A 15,788-nucleotide genomic window follows, 5' to 3' on the forward strand; every position below is an offset into this window, starting at 1 on the left:
GCGGAGGCTCCTGGGAAGTGTAGTTCGTCGGGGAAGGCCCCACGCTGACCCGGCTTGAAGGCCCCGCCTGGCTCCCGCCTGCTCCCGGGTCACGCGGGGCCCACGTGGGCAGTGGGCAGATGGCAGCGGAAGCAGAGAGCAGCACTCTGGGAAGGGCGCAGGGCCAGTCGAGATACCCGGGGGCCTGGGGGAAAGCGGCAGGCACAGGGGACCGGTGAGCCAGGTTCCCTCTGGCATCCCAGATGGTCCCCGAGCATCTCCAGGGATGGTTCCTGAGTGTAGAGCAAGGAGTAACCCCCGAGTGTTGGATAACATGGGGGTGTCCTTGCTCCTCCCGCGGGAGCTTAGGTTTATTGAGTTACTCCCACAACAGTGCCCCCGAGGCACACCCAATTCCACCAAGCACTAATTATTATCAAGCACTAATAATCCTATGTTTATTTAAAATAAATAAATGTTGGGGCTGGAGCAATAGCACAGCGGGTAGGGCGTTTGCCTTGCACGCGGCCGACCCGGGTTCTAATCCCAGCATCCCATATGGTCCCCTGAGCACCGCCAGGGGTAATTCCTGAGTGCAGAGCCAGGAGCAACCCTTGTGCATCTCCGGGTGTGACCCAAAAAGCAAAAAAATAAAATAAATGTTAATTCCATCAAGCATTAATTATTATCAAGCACTAAGAATCCTGTGTTGCTTCTCTCTTTCCTTTATGTTATTTGCGTGGCTTAGCAATGTCTTTTTGTATGGATGCAGGAAGACAGTTGATGCTACGCTTTTGTAGCATGTGAGTTAACTGACTCCGAAATAATATTGACTCCTGGGCATCTATATTTACTTGATTCAAGCCTCAGTTGCCCTTAGTTCCTAGCACTCCAAAAGCAGGGTCCTGGCGAAGGGACTGGATGGACCCAGGGCAAGCTGTGAGCTACCCTGGCATCAAAAGGGGACAAGCTAAGTGCCGTGAGTATAATAAGTTACGAGCACGGTCATGGACAAACTCTATCATGACCCGAAAAGAAGCAACTGAATAAGGACCCTGCTGGGGTTAGGAAAGACTAACCTGGCCTGAGCACTGTGGTCTGGGATATATAGCAAGATGTCCCCAGGAAGAACCACCCTTTAAGCTTAATATATCTCTTACTATGTTCATAAAAATGACTAGAAATATTACAAGCAGTAAATTTACTATGATTGCTTAAATGGATGACTAGCTGAGGAGGGCTGGAGCGATAGCACAGCGGGTAGGGCGTTTGCCTTGCATGCAGCCTACTGGGCTCGATTCCTCTGTCCCTCTCGGAGAGCCCGGCAAGCTACCGAGAGTATCCCGCCCGCACGGCAGAGCCTGGCAAGCCACCCGTGGCGTATTCGATATGCCAAAAACAGGAACAAGTCTCTCAATGGAGACACTACTGGTGCCCGCTCGAGTAAATCGATGAACAAGGGGACGACAGTGCTACAGTGATAGTAGCTGAGGAGAGGAGAAAGCAGCACACCCTGGATGGAATCCCGCCCTTGAGTGGGCCCCCTAGCAAGCTGGAGTGCTGACCCCTCACATGAGATTTTTGCCCTTGAGTGAATCTCCTAGAGCTTCCCCTGAAGGAGTGGCCTTAGCTCTGTCTGTTGTTACGACGGTGTCCAACCCCACCTATGTGTGCCCCCACCCTGCATGGCTCCTATATAAGTATGCTGGAAGGGGCAAGAGGGGAGGACGAGAACTCTGGGACTCTGGGACTCTGAGGACAAGAATATAGGGGCTGGAAGGAGGACGAGATGATGACGCCGACTGGGAGTAGAGGATGCTAAGACGACGAGGAGACGAGGAAGGAAGTGTCACGAGGTAGAGGGCCCTGAGGTCTACGAGGAGACTCGGGTGATGGAACTCTGAGGACTGGGACAGACCGAAACTCCGACTACGGTGGCGCCTCCGTAAGGGGAGAGATCAGACTACAGCGGGGAGGAGCAAGACAAACCCGTGACCGAACAGCCTGGGGCCCAGTCCCTGTTTCTCAGTTCCCGGGTCCTTCGCCCGTCACGGTCACTGTTGTCTGGCCTGGGGAGGCGGCTCTCAGCCACCGAGTGCTCCTGTCCCGGGGGAGCCCCCCACACTTTTCTTTCGAAACTCACAGCCAGGGGGACCCACCTCCACCAGCCCGTAAAACGTGGCCACTCGCCACCCCATGCCAGGGATCCACCTCCCGCACCCAAAACGCGGGCACTCACCCTTGGAGCTATCCGGTGTGTTTGGCTTCTGTTGGGGTCACACCCCACAGTGCTCAGGAGCGACTCCAGGCTCTGTGCTCAGAGCTGCACCTAGTGTTGTGCAGGGGACCGTTTGGCGGTGCTGGCAGACCGCACAGGGCGCCTCGGACACGCACAGCCCGCGCGCAGGCCGGCAGATGGCCCGTCTCGTTCTCTCCAGCCAGTTCACTGACTTTAAAGATTTTGGGCTCTGCAAGTATAAGCAAGTGAAATTGTGTTTTTTTGTTTTGTTTTGTTTTGTTTTATGGGCCATACCTGGCTATGCTCAGGGGTCGCTCCTGGCTCTGCTCAGGAATCACCTCTGGGCTGGCGGTGCTCGGGTGGGATGCCACGGGGATCAAACCCACGTCAGCCGCACGCAAGGCAAGTGCCCTCCCTGCTGTGCTGTCACTCTGGCCTCAAGATCGTGTTCTTTGAAGACACTCACTTAGGGCCAGGGAGATGGCTCAGAGCACTTGGCCACGTGCTTTGCATGCTGGAGGCCAGACGGCAGGGCCGGCAGTGACCCCTCGGTGCACCACGGGGGAGGGGAGGGCCCCCAGACAGACCCCCCACAAAGACAGTTTTTATGGTGATTTCTTGTAGCAGTCAGAGAATTGAAAATGGAGACTCGGGTTCCACAGCAGAAAAGTGGCACGTTGGACACAATAGAAACGACTTATTTGGATGTATACTTTCATTTTTGTTTGTTTGGGGGCCCCACTGTACTGTATTGCTCTGGCCCTCTTTATTATTATTATTTTTTTTATTTTTATTTATTTTATTTATTTTTGTTTTGTTTTGTTTTTTGGGTCACACCCGGCAATGCACAGGGCTCACTCCTGGCTCATGCACTCAGGAATCACTCCCGGTGGTGCTGGGGGACCCTATGGGATGCTGGGAATCGAACCCGGGTTGGCCATGTGCAAGGTAAACGCCCTCCGTGCTGTGCTGTCACGCCAGCCCCAGTATTATTCTTTTTAAAAGCATCGTTTTCAAGGGCAGAGGGGCCATACAGGGGCTAAGACACTTGGCTTGCATGCAGCCCCCCAGTGTGGCCCCTGGCCCTTAGCACTGCCAAGAGTGACTCCTGAGCACAGGCCTAGGATAGCCCTTGGCTGGCTTTGCTGCCAGTGGGGGTCCCAAGTCAACCCCCCTTTCTCCCCACACGAGAGAGAGCTGTGTGTTTCTTCTGAGGAGCCTGGGGCCTCGCATGGGAGAACAGATGCTCCACCCCCGAGCTCGCCCCGGGTTCCGGAGGCCACTTTTATTGTTTGCTGGGGGGAGGACAGTCCACCGGTGCTCAGGCTCAGCGCTGAACAGTGCTCCTGCCAGCAGGAGCAGGGAGCAGACCTGGGCCTCGGCTGGGGAGCACGGACACCCACCCTGGGTCACCCCGGCTCTGTCTCGGGGAGCACTCCTGGTGGTGCTCAGGGGGGCTGTGGTGCCGCGGAGCAAGGTAGGGCTGACCGTGTGCCAGGCAAGTGCCTGACCCCTCGCCAGCCTCCGCAGTGCTCCGCGCTGTGTCCAGCCAGTGCAAACCGCGTTCGTGTCCATCCCAGAGTGCGTCAGCCCCAGGCGCCAGCGGGGTTCAGAGGGAAGTGGCACGAGGAGGTCAGCCCGTCCCGGGGCCTTTGCCGTGCCAGGGAGGAACACTTCTGTGCCAGCCACCGGGATTGGAGGGAGAGAAGCCCCAGCAGAAAGCCCAGCTCCCAACACCCACCGTGCGGTCAGAAACGTCTCCCCCCAAATCCATGGGTGCAAACCTACCCGCCTGGGTGACAGCAGGAGGACGCAGGGCCCTCGGGTGGTGATCCGGTCCTGGGGACCCCGAGTGGGACTCAGGGAGTGGGTTCAACTTGCCCCCCACCCGCCAGGGAGGACGGGGACAAGTGTGGGAACGGGAGGTTCCCGGGTGGACCCCAAGCTGCAGACCCCCGAGGACCAAGCTTCGGCCACCACGCGAGCAATCAGGGCTGTGCTTGATGCCCCGGACTCAGGAGGCGCAGACCAGGAGGGTCAGAGTGAGAAGGACGGCAGAGCCCGCGTGGGCCTGGTTAGCCGCGTGCCAGCCCCTCCGGGCCCTGCGTTCTGTCCCGGCTGTGTCCCCTGGAAAGTGAGAGCAGATGCAGTGAGTCCCCGTGGGGTGGGGGGGGGGCAATTCTGTTTGGGGGCCACACCTGGCAATGCTCAGGGTAACTCCTGGCTCCGCACTACTGGGGGACCCCACGGGGCGTCGGGCTGTCGCACGCGGGGCCACGCCCTCCCCGCTGCCTCTCCAGCCACCAGCGCCTCTGTTTGACTGAGAAGCCTCCCTGAGGAAGCAGCTCTTGAAGTGCTTCTCAAACTGCGGGAAGGGCCATAGAGGGGCCGGGGCTACAGCTCGGCAGTGGAGCACTTTGCCTCGCGTATGTGAGGTCCCGGGTTCGATCCCTGGCCAAGGTACATAAGGGTCCTTTGGAAGCTTCGGAAAGCGGATTGTTGAGTTCGGATCTGGAATGGGCCTGGCTCTGCATGCCAGAAGACTGCAGTGCTGGGTCTGAGTTCCCTGCTTCTCTGTCTCTGTCTCTGTCTCTGTTTCTGTCTCTCTCCTCTCTCTCCGTCTCTCGGTGCGTCCAGCTAGCCGAGCCCATCATGTGCTCAGAGTAAGTGCTCTGTCACTGAGTGAACCCTAAGTGACATTCAGATTTTAAGGCGCCCGTGAATGCTTATCGGGGGCTGGAGTGATAGCACAGCAGGTCGGGCGCTCACCCTTGCATATGGGTGACTCAATTCCACCCCTGGCACCCCATTCGGTCCCCAGAGCCCACCAGACGTGATCTCTAAGCGCAGAGCCTGGAGTATGCTCTGAGCACCGCCAGGAGGCTCAAAGCAAAAAAAAAAGTGAAACAAGAGACCCATATCCCGTGATCCTGTGAGCAGTTCCCCGGTCCTGAAAACAGTCCCATTCCCGGAGGGTCAGTGGGTCACGTCAGCAGCTCACGTGCCCGGGTATTTGTTCAGAGCGGGCGGGAGGCGGGTGAGCTGCCCCTTCTCTCGGGGCAGGTCCCTGGCTGGCAGGGAGGCCCATCCTGCCTGCCCACGCAGCCTGGGCAGAGGTCGGAGTGGGGCACCAGGGCGGGGCGCGTCTCTGCGATCAGCGAGTCTGGTCGCTGGGCCCCCGGCCCCCCAGTGCAGAGAGGGGTTTTAACCAAGGGACCGGACTGTCCCGGGCACAGAGTGCACTCACGGTGCTCGGACCGCAGCTGTTGCTGCCGTGAGGACAGCGGAGAGCCGAGGCGAGTCCCGAGGGGCCCGGGGACATGGCCTGGGGCGCACGCCGGACCCTGTTCCCGGGCCTGAGCAGCCCCACACCCGCGGGCCCGGCTGGCCGAGTGGCGTCAGCAGGGCCTTCCTGGGAGGACCGGGGCCAGCAACGGGGGGGCCGGGATCAGCCCCAAGCCCGGGCGGGGTAACCCCTTTCCCTCTGCCAAGAGCCCGCGGCCCCGAAGGCTGGCGTGGGGGCCCCGAGGGCCGGCCTGGCCACTCCAGAGCCTGCACTTTTGTTCCCCACTGTCCGGGGGGCCCCCGCAGGCCACTGCTGGCTTGTCACAAACTCACAGCCAAGTTTGAACTACGGAACCCCGCTGGTCTTCAGTTTGCTGCCCGAGCTCCTACAGAGTGAGGGACCCAGTCCGGCGGGACCAGACGGGGCGGGGGGCTCAGGTTAGGGCAGGGGGCCACCACTCCTTCCCTCCAATGATCACTCCCCCGAATCTATCTAGTTTGCTGTAATTGGTGGGGGCTGTTTGGGGTCACACCCGGCGGCACTCAGGGCTGACTCCTGGCTCTGTGCTCAGGGCTGACTCCTGGCTCAGTGCTCAGGGCTGACTCCTGGCTCAGTGCTCAGGGCTGACTCCTGGCTCTGTGCTCAGGACTCACTCCTGGCTCTGTGCTCAGGGCTCACTCCTGGCTCTGTGCTCAGGGATCCTGTAGGGTACCAGGCATTCATCCCCGCCCCGCCACCTGCAAAGCAAGCCCCTTCGCCTCTTGCTCTCTCTCTGGCGCGCTGCTCTCTCTGTTTACTGGGGCCGCTCCCGGAGACGCTGCTTGTCGGTGCAGGCTGATGGCTTTGTGCTCAGGCCCAGCCGGGCTGCATTTCCGCCTCACCCACGGCGCGTGCCGTGTTGGGGACCCAACTCTGGGCCTCGCACACGGCTGGCGTTCTCTCTCCCCCTTGAGCCCTCCCCGGGCCGCTCCTTTTGCTGCCTGACCCTGCTGACCCCCCAGGCGCCCCCAGGCATAAACCCCAGCGCTGGGTGGGCCAGACTGTACCCACACGACTCTCCTGGCTCCCTTGCCCCGCCACAGCCACCCCATCCCCACCCTTCCCCCCCCTACGCCCACTGCCCCGCTGGCCTCAGTCCTGACTCCCGGCAGCCCACCGGCCAGTGCCCCCATGCCCCGCTGCCCGCGCAGCTGGCTCCGGGCCCCGCGGCGGCCTGGGCTTGGCGCTTCACCTCCGGGCCGCGGGAGCCCCTGGGAAAGCCAGCGGGGTCCAGGAGAGCGGCCACACGCCCCCACTGAGTCCCCGACGGCCTGCTCTTCCTCATCTCTCGGGAGGGGCCTAACGCTCAGGACCACGCGGTGTCCGAGAGGGGATGAGGGACCCCCCACGTCTCCCACGTCTCCTCTCCTGCTTGCAACGTCTCGAGCCTGTCGCCTGCACGGAAAATTCCGGAGACGCCTCCAGGATTGTCCAGTTCCTGCCTTCCGGGTGGCAGGTCGGCATTCCTGCGGGCGACTGTCCCCGGGGGAGGTGACTGACTGACGAGGGGCTCCAGGGAGGAGCTGGGTTGACCTGCGTGCAGGACAAGGGCCCGACTCTCGTGTTGGCTCTCTGGGCCTGCGCTGCGTCAGTCCAGCGTCAGGTCCTGGGCAACCGTCGTGTCTGCTTTGGAGCTCGTGGGAGAGTAAAGTCTGAGCAAACGCTGGAGCCGGGGAGGTAGTGACGCGGGCAGGGTGACTGTCTGGGGCCCAGGTGACCCGGGTTCAATTCCTGGCGTCCCATGTGGTCTCCCAAACCCCTAAAAGAGTGATTCCAGGGGCTGGAGCGATAGCACAGCGGGGAGGGCGTTTGCCTTGCACACGGCCGACCCAGGTTCGATTCCCAGCATCCCATATGGTCCCCTGAGCACCGCCAGGGGTGATTCTTGAGTGCAGATCCAGGAGTAACCCCTGTGCATTGCCAGGTGTGACCCAAAAGGCAAAAAAAAAGAGTGATTCCAGAGGGCAGAGTCAGGAGTAAGCCCTGAGCATCCCCAGGTGTGGCCCCCAAGCCATAATAATGATAATAATAATAATAATAACAATAATAATAATATAAGCAAGACCTTTTACCCAATTTTCTACCGCTCAGTGAGAACCCAAGTAAATAAATAAGCCCACTGTTTTGGTTTATACTAACATTGTCTTGAGGCCAGAGCGAGAGTACAGCAAGAGGGCATTTGTCTTGCATGCGCCTGACCCGGGTTCAATCCCTGGCATTCCATACGGTTCCCCTGAGCACTCCAGGAGTAACCCCTGACATTGTCGGGTGTGACCCAGAAACAAAACAACAACAAAAATCTGAAAGTGTCTGATCTGCAGCACCACATCTCCAGCTCTCACCGCCTGGCTGTCTTCAGAGCTTCCTGCACACTTCTGAGATATAGAAATTGATTTTCTTTATAAACTTGTTATATTTCTTTACAAGATTCTCTATAATTTTTCTTTCTTTTTTTCTTTTTTTTTTTTTTTTTGCTTTTTGGGTCACATTCAGTGATGTTCAGGGGTTATTCCTGGCTCTGCACTCAGGAATCACTCCTGGCGGTGCGCAGGGGACCATATGGGATGCTGGGAATCGAACCCGGGTCAGCCGTGTGCAAGGCAAATGCCCTACCCGCTGTGCTATTGCTCCAGTCCCCCCCTCTATAATTTTTTAAAGTTCTTTGCTTTTTGGGTCACACCTGGCGTTGCACAGGGGTTACTCCTGGCTCATGCACTCAGGAATTACTCCTGGCGGTGCTCAGGGGACCCTATGGGATGCTGGGAATCAAACTCAGGGCGGCCGTGTGCAAGGCAAACACCCTACCCACTGTGCTATCGCTCCAGCCCCTAATTTTCTTTACAAACCTTTTCATAGGGTTACTTTATTAACAAGAAGACATACTGATTTCTTTTGGGGCGGGGGCGGGGTGGTTTGGGCTGCACCTGGCAAAGTTCAGGGGTCAGGGATCAAACCCAGGTCGACTGCATGCAAGGCAAATGAACTCTCACTCCAGGGGGCCCCCCAAGACATACTGATTTCTTCAAGCAAAAGCTAGCGGGCGTTGTGTTAACGTTGGCTGAGACAGTCTCCAGCCAAGGTGGGCCTGTAGGGGACAGTGCCCTTGGCAGCCAGAGTTCAAAGGCCCGCGGGGAACGGGGGCTGCCAGCCTCTAGTTGGGAATGGACTCTGCGGCCAGAGGAGGTGGTGGGTCAGGGAAGCCTTCAGCGAGAGAGGCCACTCCATCAGGGGGCAAACCTGAAGGCTGCTTCCTCTGGCCCGGAGTCATCTGATGAGGGACGCAGGTCACTGAGCCCCAAGTAAAGGGACCGTCCACACTGGGACCCCCACCGCTGACTTCACCCCCGTTGGCCGACAGTCCTGCCTTCTGAACTGGTCTCTTTGGCTTCGATGTCCTGCCCCGTGGGCCCACCCAAACCACGGGGCTTCTTTGGGGAGGCGGCGGGAGAGGAGTGGGGGGAGTATTACAGGAGGGCTTTGGGTCACATAACCCTGCTAAAGGCTTAACTCCTTGTTCTGTGCTCAGGGATTACTCCTGGCACAGTGCTCAGGAATCATATGCAGTGCTGGGGATTAAACTGGGGTCAACTGCATCTTCTCCCCGACACTCCCTCTGGACCAACCCTCACGGTTTTAAACTTTTTTCTTTTTGGGTCACACCTGATGATGCTCAGGGGTTACTCCTGGCTCTGCACTCAGGAATTACCCCTGGCGGTGCTCAGGGGACCCTATGGGATGCTGGGAATCGAACCCGGGTCGGCCACGTGCAAGGCAAACGCCCTCCCTGCTGTGCTATCACTCCAGCCCCCCAACCCTCACGGTTTTACCTAGAGAATTTCAGTTGCATTTTTTAAAAATATTTTTCTTTTTTTTCTTTTTGGGTCACACCTGGTGATGCACAGGGGTTACTCCTGGCTCTGTCACTGTCTGTCACTGTCATCCCGTTGCTCATCGATTTGTTCGAGCGGGCACCAGTAACGTCTTTCATTGTGAGACTTATTGTTACTGTGTTTGGCATATCCAATACATCACGGGTAGCTTGCCAGGCTCTGCCGTGCGGGCTCCATACTCTCAGTAGCTTGCCGGGCTCTCCGAGAGGGGCAGAGGAATCGAACTCGGGTCGGCCACGTGGCACGCAAACGCCCTACCGCTGCGCTACCGCTCCAGCTCACTCCTGGCTCTACACTCAGGAATCACCCCTGGCGGTGCTCAGGGGACCATATGGGATGCTGGGAATCAAACCCGGGTTGGCCCCGTGCAAGGCAAATGCCCTACCCGCTGTGCTATTGCTCCAGCCCCCTCAGTTACATTTTACTTCAGAAACGTCAGGCCTATCCAAGCTGCTGCAACTGCTTTCCTCTGCAGATCTGGCAGCCCGGGGCCAGGGAGAAGGTTACTCTAACAGACAGAGCACCGGCTTTGCCTAGGGGAGGCCTGGCTCCTGTCCCTGAGGCCCAGCACCTCCGATGGGCCCCTAGCACCATCAGGAGCGATTCCCGAGCACAGAGCTGGCACCTCCAGGTGTGCCCCCCCCCAGACAAAAACCAAACCGCACACCCCTCCCCGGTGAGCACTGTTCAGGGTGCAGCAGCCAACTGTCTAGCTGATGCATGGTGGGGGGCGGGGCGTGGAGGGGAATTATAGGTCGCTGGGTGGGGGGGTGGGGGGCCGGCTGGGGAAACTTGGCACCATCGATTTGCATCAGGACCTCTGAAATAGCCTTTGCCTTCTCCTGAAAGATACTGTCTAAACGGTGAAATTCATTCAATAGCCCCAGAAAGGGATCAGGTTATTTAACACAACATCCCTAATGGCGCGGTATCTCAGCTGTCTGCGCCGATAGCGAACATTGTCTTGGAGAGTGTTATCAGCCCAGGACACCCGCTATGAATATTGATCCCGCGCTGGTTACAGTCGCCGCTTGCCATCAGGGCAGGTCAGGGTTGGCACCCACCTAGCATCAAGGCAATTTAAAGACAGCGCTCAGGCGGAATGCTAATGCCCGCGCTGGAAAAACAAATCAACCGCGTGCACAGAGGGAAGGTGGCTGGGTATGGACGTATTTATTAGCCGGGGACACCGGGGGCGGGCGTGAGAGCCTGGGGGAGCCCGGCAGCCCGTCCTCCTGGGAGCAGATGAGATGGAGAGAGGTCTCCCTTGCCTCCTGGTCATTTGCAAAGCAGGTGGCAGAGCAGCGATTCCCCAAGGCCCTGTCGTCCCCACTGCCGGTGTCCTTGGGGGGTGGGATGTCCAGTCTTTCCCTGCTGATGGGGGCGAGTGTTTCCAGAGCCCAGTGTACACCCAGCCTAGGGCATCCCTCAACCACGTACTGGAGATAATAAGAGGGGAAAGTCACGCATAAGCCAAGTCCTTAAAGGGCCGGTCTGCGACGTCAGTGCACTGTCCCAGGAACTCTGCCCCCCCGCACCCCCCTTTTCCTTTACTGCATGTTTCCTGCAGGAGAACAGATGCACAGAGCCTTGGGGAGCCCCAGAATCTCGATCTGGAAAAATGCACACTGCACGGGGTGGGAGGAGTCTGAACGGAGGCTAGGATCAGGAGCGGGAGGAAAAGGAAGTTCAAAAAGAAAAATCAAGTGACAACCGGGTGCGGAAACGTGCTCGGAGCAGAGAACAAAGTACCCTCTAGTGTGTCTGGGCTGCAGCTGAGACCGGGCGGGCCCACCTGGCCTGGCCCGGGCGGGCGTCGCCTTTGGTGGGAGGTCCCTGGGCTGGGGTCAGAGCACTTCCTTCCCTGATTTCCTTTTAGAGCACAATCCATCTTCCCTTTAGGACTCCAGTTGGCTTGAATTTCGGGCCTGGGCTTTAAAGTCGGCGGGGAACTGAGTGGGACCTCTGGGAGGGCCGGGAGGTTTGAATGAGAAAAGCTCCCGGGAGCAGCGCGGCGGGAAGGCCCACTCTCAATAGCAGATGGGATTAGCTGCCCCTCTAATGGGAGGGTTCTCCTCCCCTTCCTCCTCCTTACCTGCTCAGACAATATTAATTGCCAAGCCGTTGTTTGGAAACCCCATGGGGCAGGGAAAAAAGGGACCGCGGGGTCCGGGGTGGTTCTGGGCTCGGAGAAGCCTCAGAATTGGCCGCGGAATTAAAAGCTTCTCCCAGACCCTTTCCCAAGCGACAAAGGGAAAGGAATGCTCAGAGGGCGTGGCGGAGGGACGGTCCCAGCCCTCGGGCTGCAGGGGTGGAGGGCTGTTCCAGGGGTCTCTTGCTTTGACCCAAAATTCAGACAAAGCCAGACAAGCACCTTTGAGCCTGTCAGGGGACCGTGGATCAGAGGGGGGATGGGCCAGAGAGGGCACATGCCTGTACGCGGCCCACTTGGGTTTGATCCCTAGCACACCACAGGGCTCCCTGGGAACTGTCAGGAGTGAGCCCTGAGCACTGCCCTGGGAGTGAGCCCTGAGCACTGTCCTAGGAGTGAGACCTGAGCACTGTCAGGTGTGGCCCCCAAACAAAAACAACAAAAATAAAAACAAAAGCAAAGGCGTTCCTTGATGCTGGGAGACCCTTTCAGTGTGGCAACTCGCTGAGGCCCTGAGGGTGCCCAGGCCCCCCGCCATCTCTCCTGGCCCGCTGGCAGGCCTTCTCCCTCACAGGTGCCCACCGGGAAGATCCGGGTTCCAGTCGGGCCTGCCGCCCACGCACAGGGACTCTGGAGCACTCACTTTGGGTGGGATGGTGGGGCCACACCAGGCTCTGCACTCGGCAGGGGCCAGGGAGACACAGGTTCCAGAGAATTGGGGATCCAGCTTGCGGGGCCGCGTGGAAGGCAAGTGTGGGGGTTCCTGTGTGTCCCCCCCCACTCCCCACTATCTCTCTGATTCCACTTCTCCATCTTGAACTTTTCCTCCCCGCCTTTAAAAAAAAATTATTATTATTTCCCCCTCCCCTTTAAAACGAAGACAACAGTCTCATCCAACTGTGCCCGGGACCCAGGGCCAGGGGAGGCTGAGAGACAGGAGAGGCAGGGGGTTCCGTCCATCCCTGAGATTCACCGATTGTCCCTTGAAGCCATCAGGCCCGCCCCGGGAGTACCCCCAGTTCAAAGCTGGGCACCCCGCTGGCAGGTGGAAACCCTGACCCCAGTTAGAGGAAAGAAGGGACACCGAGAGGGCAGCGGAGGGGTGGGTGGGAAAAAGGGGGGGCAGTGAGAGGGCGGAGGAGGACAGAAGGGAGGGAGGGGGGAGAGAGAGAGAGGGAGAGAAAGAGAGAGAGAGAGACCCTGGATGAAAGCTCCAGGCCCTCCCTCCTGCCCGCCCGCAAACTCGGGTGTCCGCGGCGGGGCGCGCGGAGGCGCTGGGCGCGGGCGGCGGGGCCGGGGCGCCCGGATGCGCGGCTCGGGAGCGGCGCTGGCCACTCCGGGGGTGGCGGCGAGCGCGACCCGCACGTGGCGGTGGCCGGGGCGGCGGCAGTGCCAATCCGCGCGCAGCCCCCCGCGGCTCTCCCCGCCCCCCACCGCCCGCTTCACTTGGGCGCCGCGACCCTCCCCCGCCGCTGGACAGCTGCGAGCGAGCCCCCGGGCCGGCCGGCGGCAGCGCGGGCGCGGGCATGCTGGCCTGGCAGGGCGGCGGGGCCAAGGCGGCCCCCGCCGACCCCCGGATCTCCTTCTCGGTGCTGGACATCCTGGACCCGCAGAAATTCACCCGCACGGCGCTCCCCGACGCGCGCCCCGCGCCCCGGGAGGCCAAGAAAAGTTTGGCAGAGGCGGAATCGGGGCCCGACCTCAGCTCGGGGGAGCCGGGCCAGCGGCGGGAGACCCCTGGTAAGGCCGAGCGGGGACCTTCCCGGCCGGGGGAGGCGGGGAGGGGCGGGGACGTCCCCCGGGAGGTGCGCGGGGCAGGCGGGCGCCGGGGATGGAGCGAGGAGGCGGGAGCGGCTGCGCCCCCGGCCCCGGCCTCGGGTCCCCCCGCGGCGGCCACCGTGTCCAGCTAACTGCATTCGTAGGGCGCCCCCTGTGCGCCAGGACCTGGGCTAAAGACGGGCTCGGAGTCGTGGGAAACTTCAGACCCGGGATGCAGCGCCCTTAGCAGCGCCCCTGCTTTAGGGACCAGAGAATCCGGGACTGAGGCGTTGCCCGGGGGTTTAAGTGAGCCTCGGGGCTCAGGGGGACCCGTCGGGCTCCACTCGCGATGCCCAGAGCCACCTGCAGGCCCTGCCCGTCCCCGGCCCGGCTCCTCTCCCCAGAGCTGGGCAGTGACCCGGCGGGGGCGCAGGGCTGCAGTGGGGTGCAGGTTTCGAGCCCTTTCTCCTCCCCAGCCCCGTGGCCCACTTACTCCTGGCTCTGGCGCACACCTGCTGCCGGGCCGGCCCCGCGCCCGCCGGGCAGGGTCTGCGCCCCGGCACCGCCTGCCAAACGCGGGCGCAGGTCCGGGAGAGGCGCAGGACGCCCCGCATCCCGCGCGCCCGCCCCGACCTCGCTCTTGATTGTCTGGGGCTCGGGGCGCCTCTGGCGGCCGCGCCTGGGCCCGGGAGGTGCGCCTGGTAATTGTCCGGATCGCCCCTCCGAGGGGCCCCGCTCCCCTCCCCCACCCCGTGATCGATATTCTATTACAGACGCCTGCATATCTCCTACCCACAGCTTGCAGGTACCGACTTCAAACCCCCTTTCCCTGTCTGATCCTAATATTGTTCGATTAAAACTTACCTTTAATAGATGACATCTATCGATCCGGCCCGCACAAATCTGAAACTCTATTAACACGGCAGGAGAGAGAAGATGGGGAAAGGGGAATTTCACTTTAAAAGGGGGAGGGGGTGGCTTAATAACTTCTTTTTTAATTGCTCGACGCCCCCAGACCAAAAGAGGCTTCCAGAGACCGGCCGGCCCGAAACGGACTTGGCATCTCAATGTCTCGATGCCCAGTGCTCCCAGGCCCTGCCCCCCACCCCCAGGTGCCCAATGAGACTATTTGGCTTTTGGATGCGGGTGTCACGCGTTCGTTTAAAATATGCCCCGTGGACGCCTACGAGGAGGCGGGTGTGAGGGGCGAGGTGTCGCTGGGACCCCCTGAACCCCAACTCCTGGGAAGCGCTCCGAGGATGCGGAGTGGGGGCGCGGCTGAGGGCGACCGGCGCGCTCCGGGAGGGCTTGCGGGGGAGGCGCGGAGCTGGCGGGGACCTGGTGGAGTGCCGGTCATCGCCCCCTTCTCCCGCAGATGCGGCGGAGCGAGGCGCGGGCGCCGCGTCCCCCCTGGAGGGTTCGGAGGCCGAGGAGGCGGAAGAGGAGGCGGATGACCCCGAGGACGCGGGGCCGCGGCGGCGGCCGGACCGGGCGTCGCGCGCTCAGGGGGACCCGGCGCGCCCCCTCGAGGCCCGGGCGTTGGCGCCCGCGGCCGGGGAGCGCGGCGGGGCGGGCGGGGCGGCGTCCCCGGCCTCGCCCGGCTCCCCCAGGCCGCGGCGCCGGCGCCCCGAGCCCAGCTGTGCCAAGCCCCGGCGCGCGCGCACCGCCTTCACCTACGAGCAGCTGGTGGCCCTGGAGAACAAATTCCGGGCCACGCGCTACCTGTCGGTGTGCGAGCGCCTGAACCTGGCGCTGTCGCTCAGCCTCACGGAGACGCAGGTCAAAATCTGGTTCCAGAACCGCAGGACCAAGTGGAAGAAGCAGAACCCGGGCGCCGACGGCGCGGCGCAGACCGGAGGCGGCGCGCCCCAGCCCGGGACGTCGGGGGCGGCCGCGGCGGGGCCCAGCAACGGCGGTGCGGCGGGCAGCCAGGGGCCCCCGGGGCCCCCGGGGCCGGGCGCGATCCCCTTCCAGACTTTCCCCTCCTTCTCCGCCACCAACGTCCTCTTCCCGGCCGCCACCTCCTTCCCGCTGGCCGCGGCGGCGGCCGGGGGCCCGTTTGCGCCCTTCCTGGGGCCCTCCTACCTGACCCCTTTCTACGCCCCGCACCTATGAACCCGGAGTCCCGCCGGCCCCCCGCTCCGGTCTCTTTTCCACTCGCGCGCGCAGGAGCGTCAGGATCGCCCCCTCCTGGTGCGCGCGGGGGTCTGCGCGCCCCTGCCCTGCCCGCCGCCCCGGGCGCCGCCAGGGGGCAGGGGAAGCCGCGGGCTGCCGGCCCACCGCGCCCCCGAGTCCGCACCGCCCGCAGAGGGGCTGGGGACCCGCGGTCTTTCGGGGGAACCGGAGGCTGACCGCGGCCTTACCATTCCCGGCGCGGCTGCTGCTACACCGGGAGCTTTCTCCGGTTCAGGACTCTGGGGGCCCGGGGGAGAGAGGCCCGTGCGC

The 15,788-nt window shown here is 61.6% G+C and overlaps 1 protein-coding gene across 1 annotated transcript; it reads left to right on the plus strand.

Annotated features, from left to right (window-relative positions):
- Window positions 1–13,111: 13,111 nt before the first annotated feature.
- Window positions 13,112–15,458, plus strand: NKX1-2 (NK1 homeobox 2). Its single transcript, XM_055118693.1, has 2 exons — window positions 13,112–13,325; window positions 14,719–15,458. The coding sequence occupies exons 1-2, from the start codon at window positions 13,112–13,114 to the stop codon at window positions 15,456–15,458; spliced, it is 954 nt and encodes a 317-aa protein (XP_054974668.1).
- Window positions 15,459–15,788: the final 330 nt, after the last annotated feature.

This window comes from Sorex araneus, chromosome 11 (assembly GCF_027595985.1).
Source record: "Sorex araneus isolate mSorAra2 chromosome 11, mSorAra2.pri, whole genome shotgun sequence".
Lineage (NCBI taxonomy): Eukaryota > Metazoa > Chordata > Mammalia > Eulipotyphla > Soricidae > Sorex > Sorex araneus.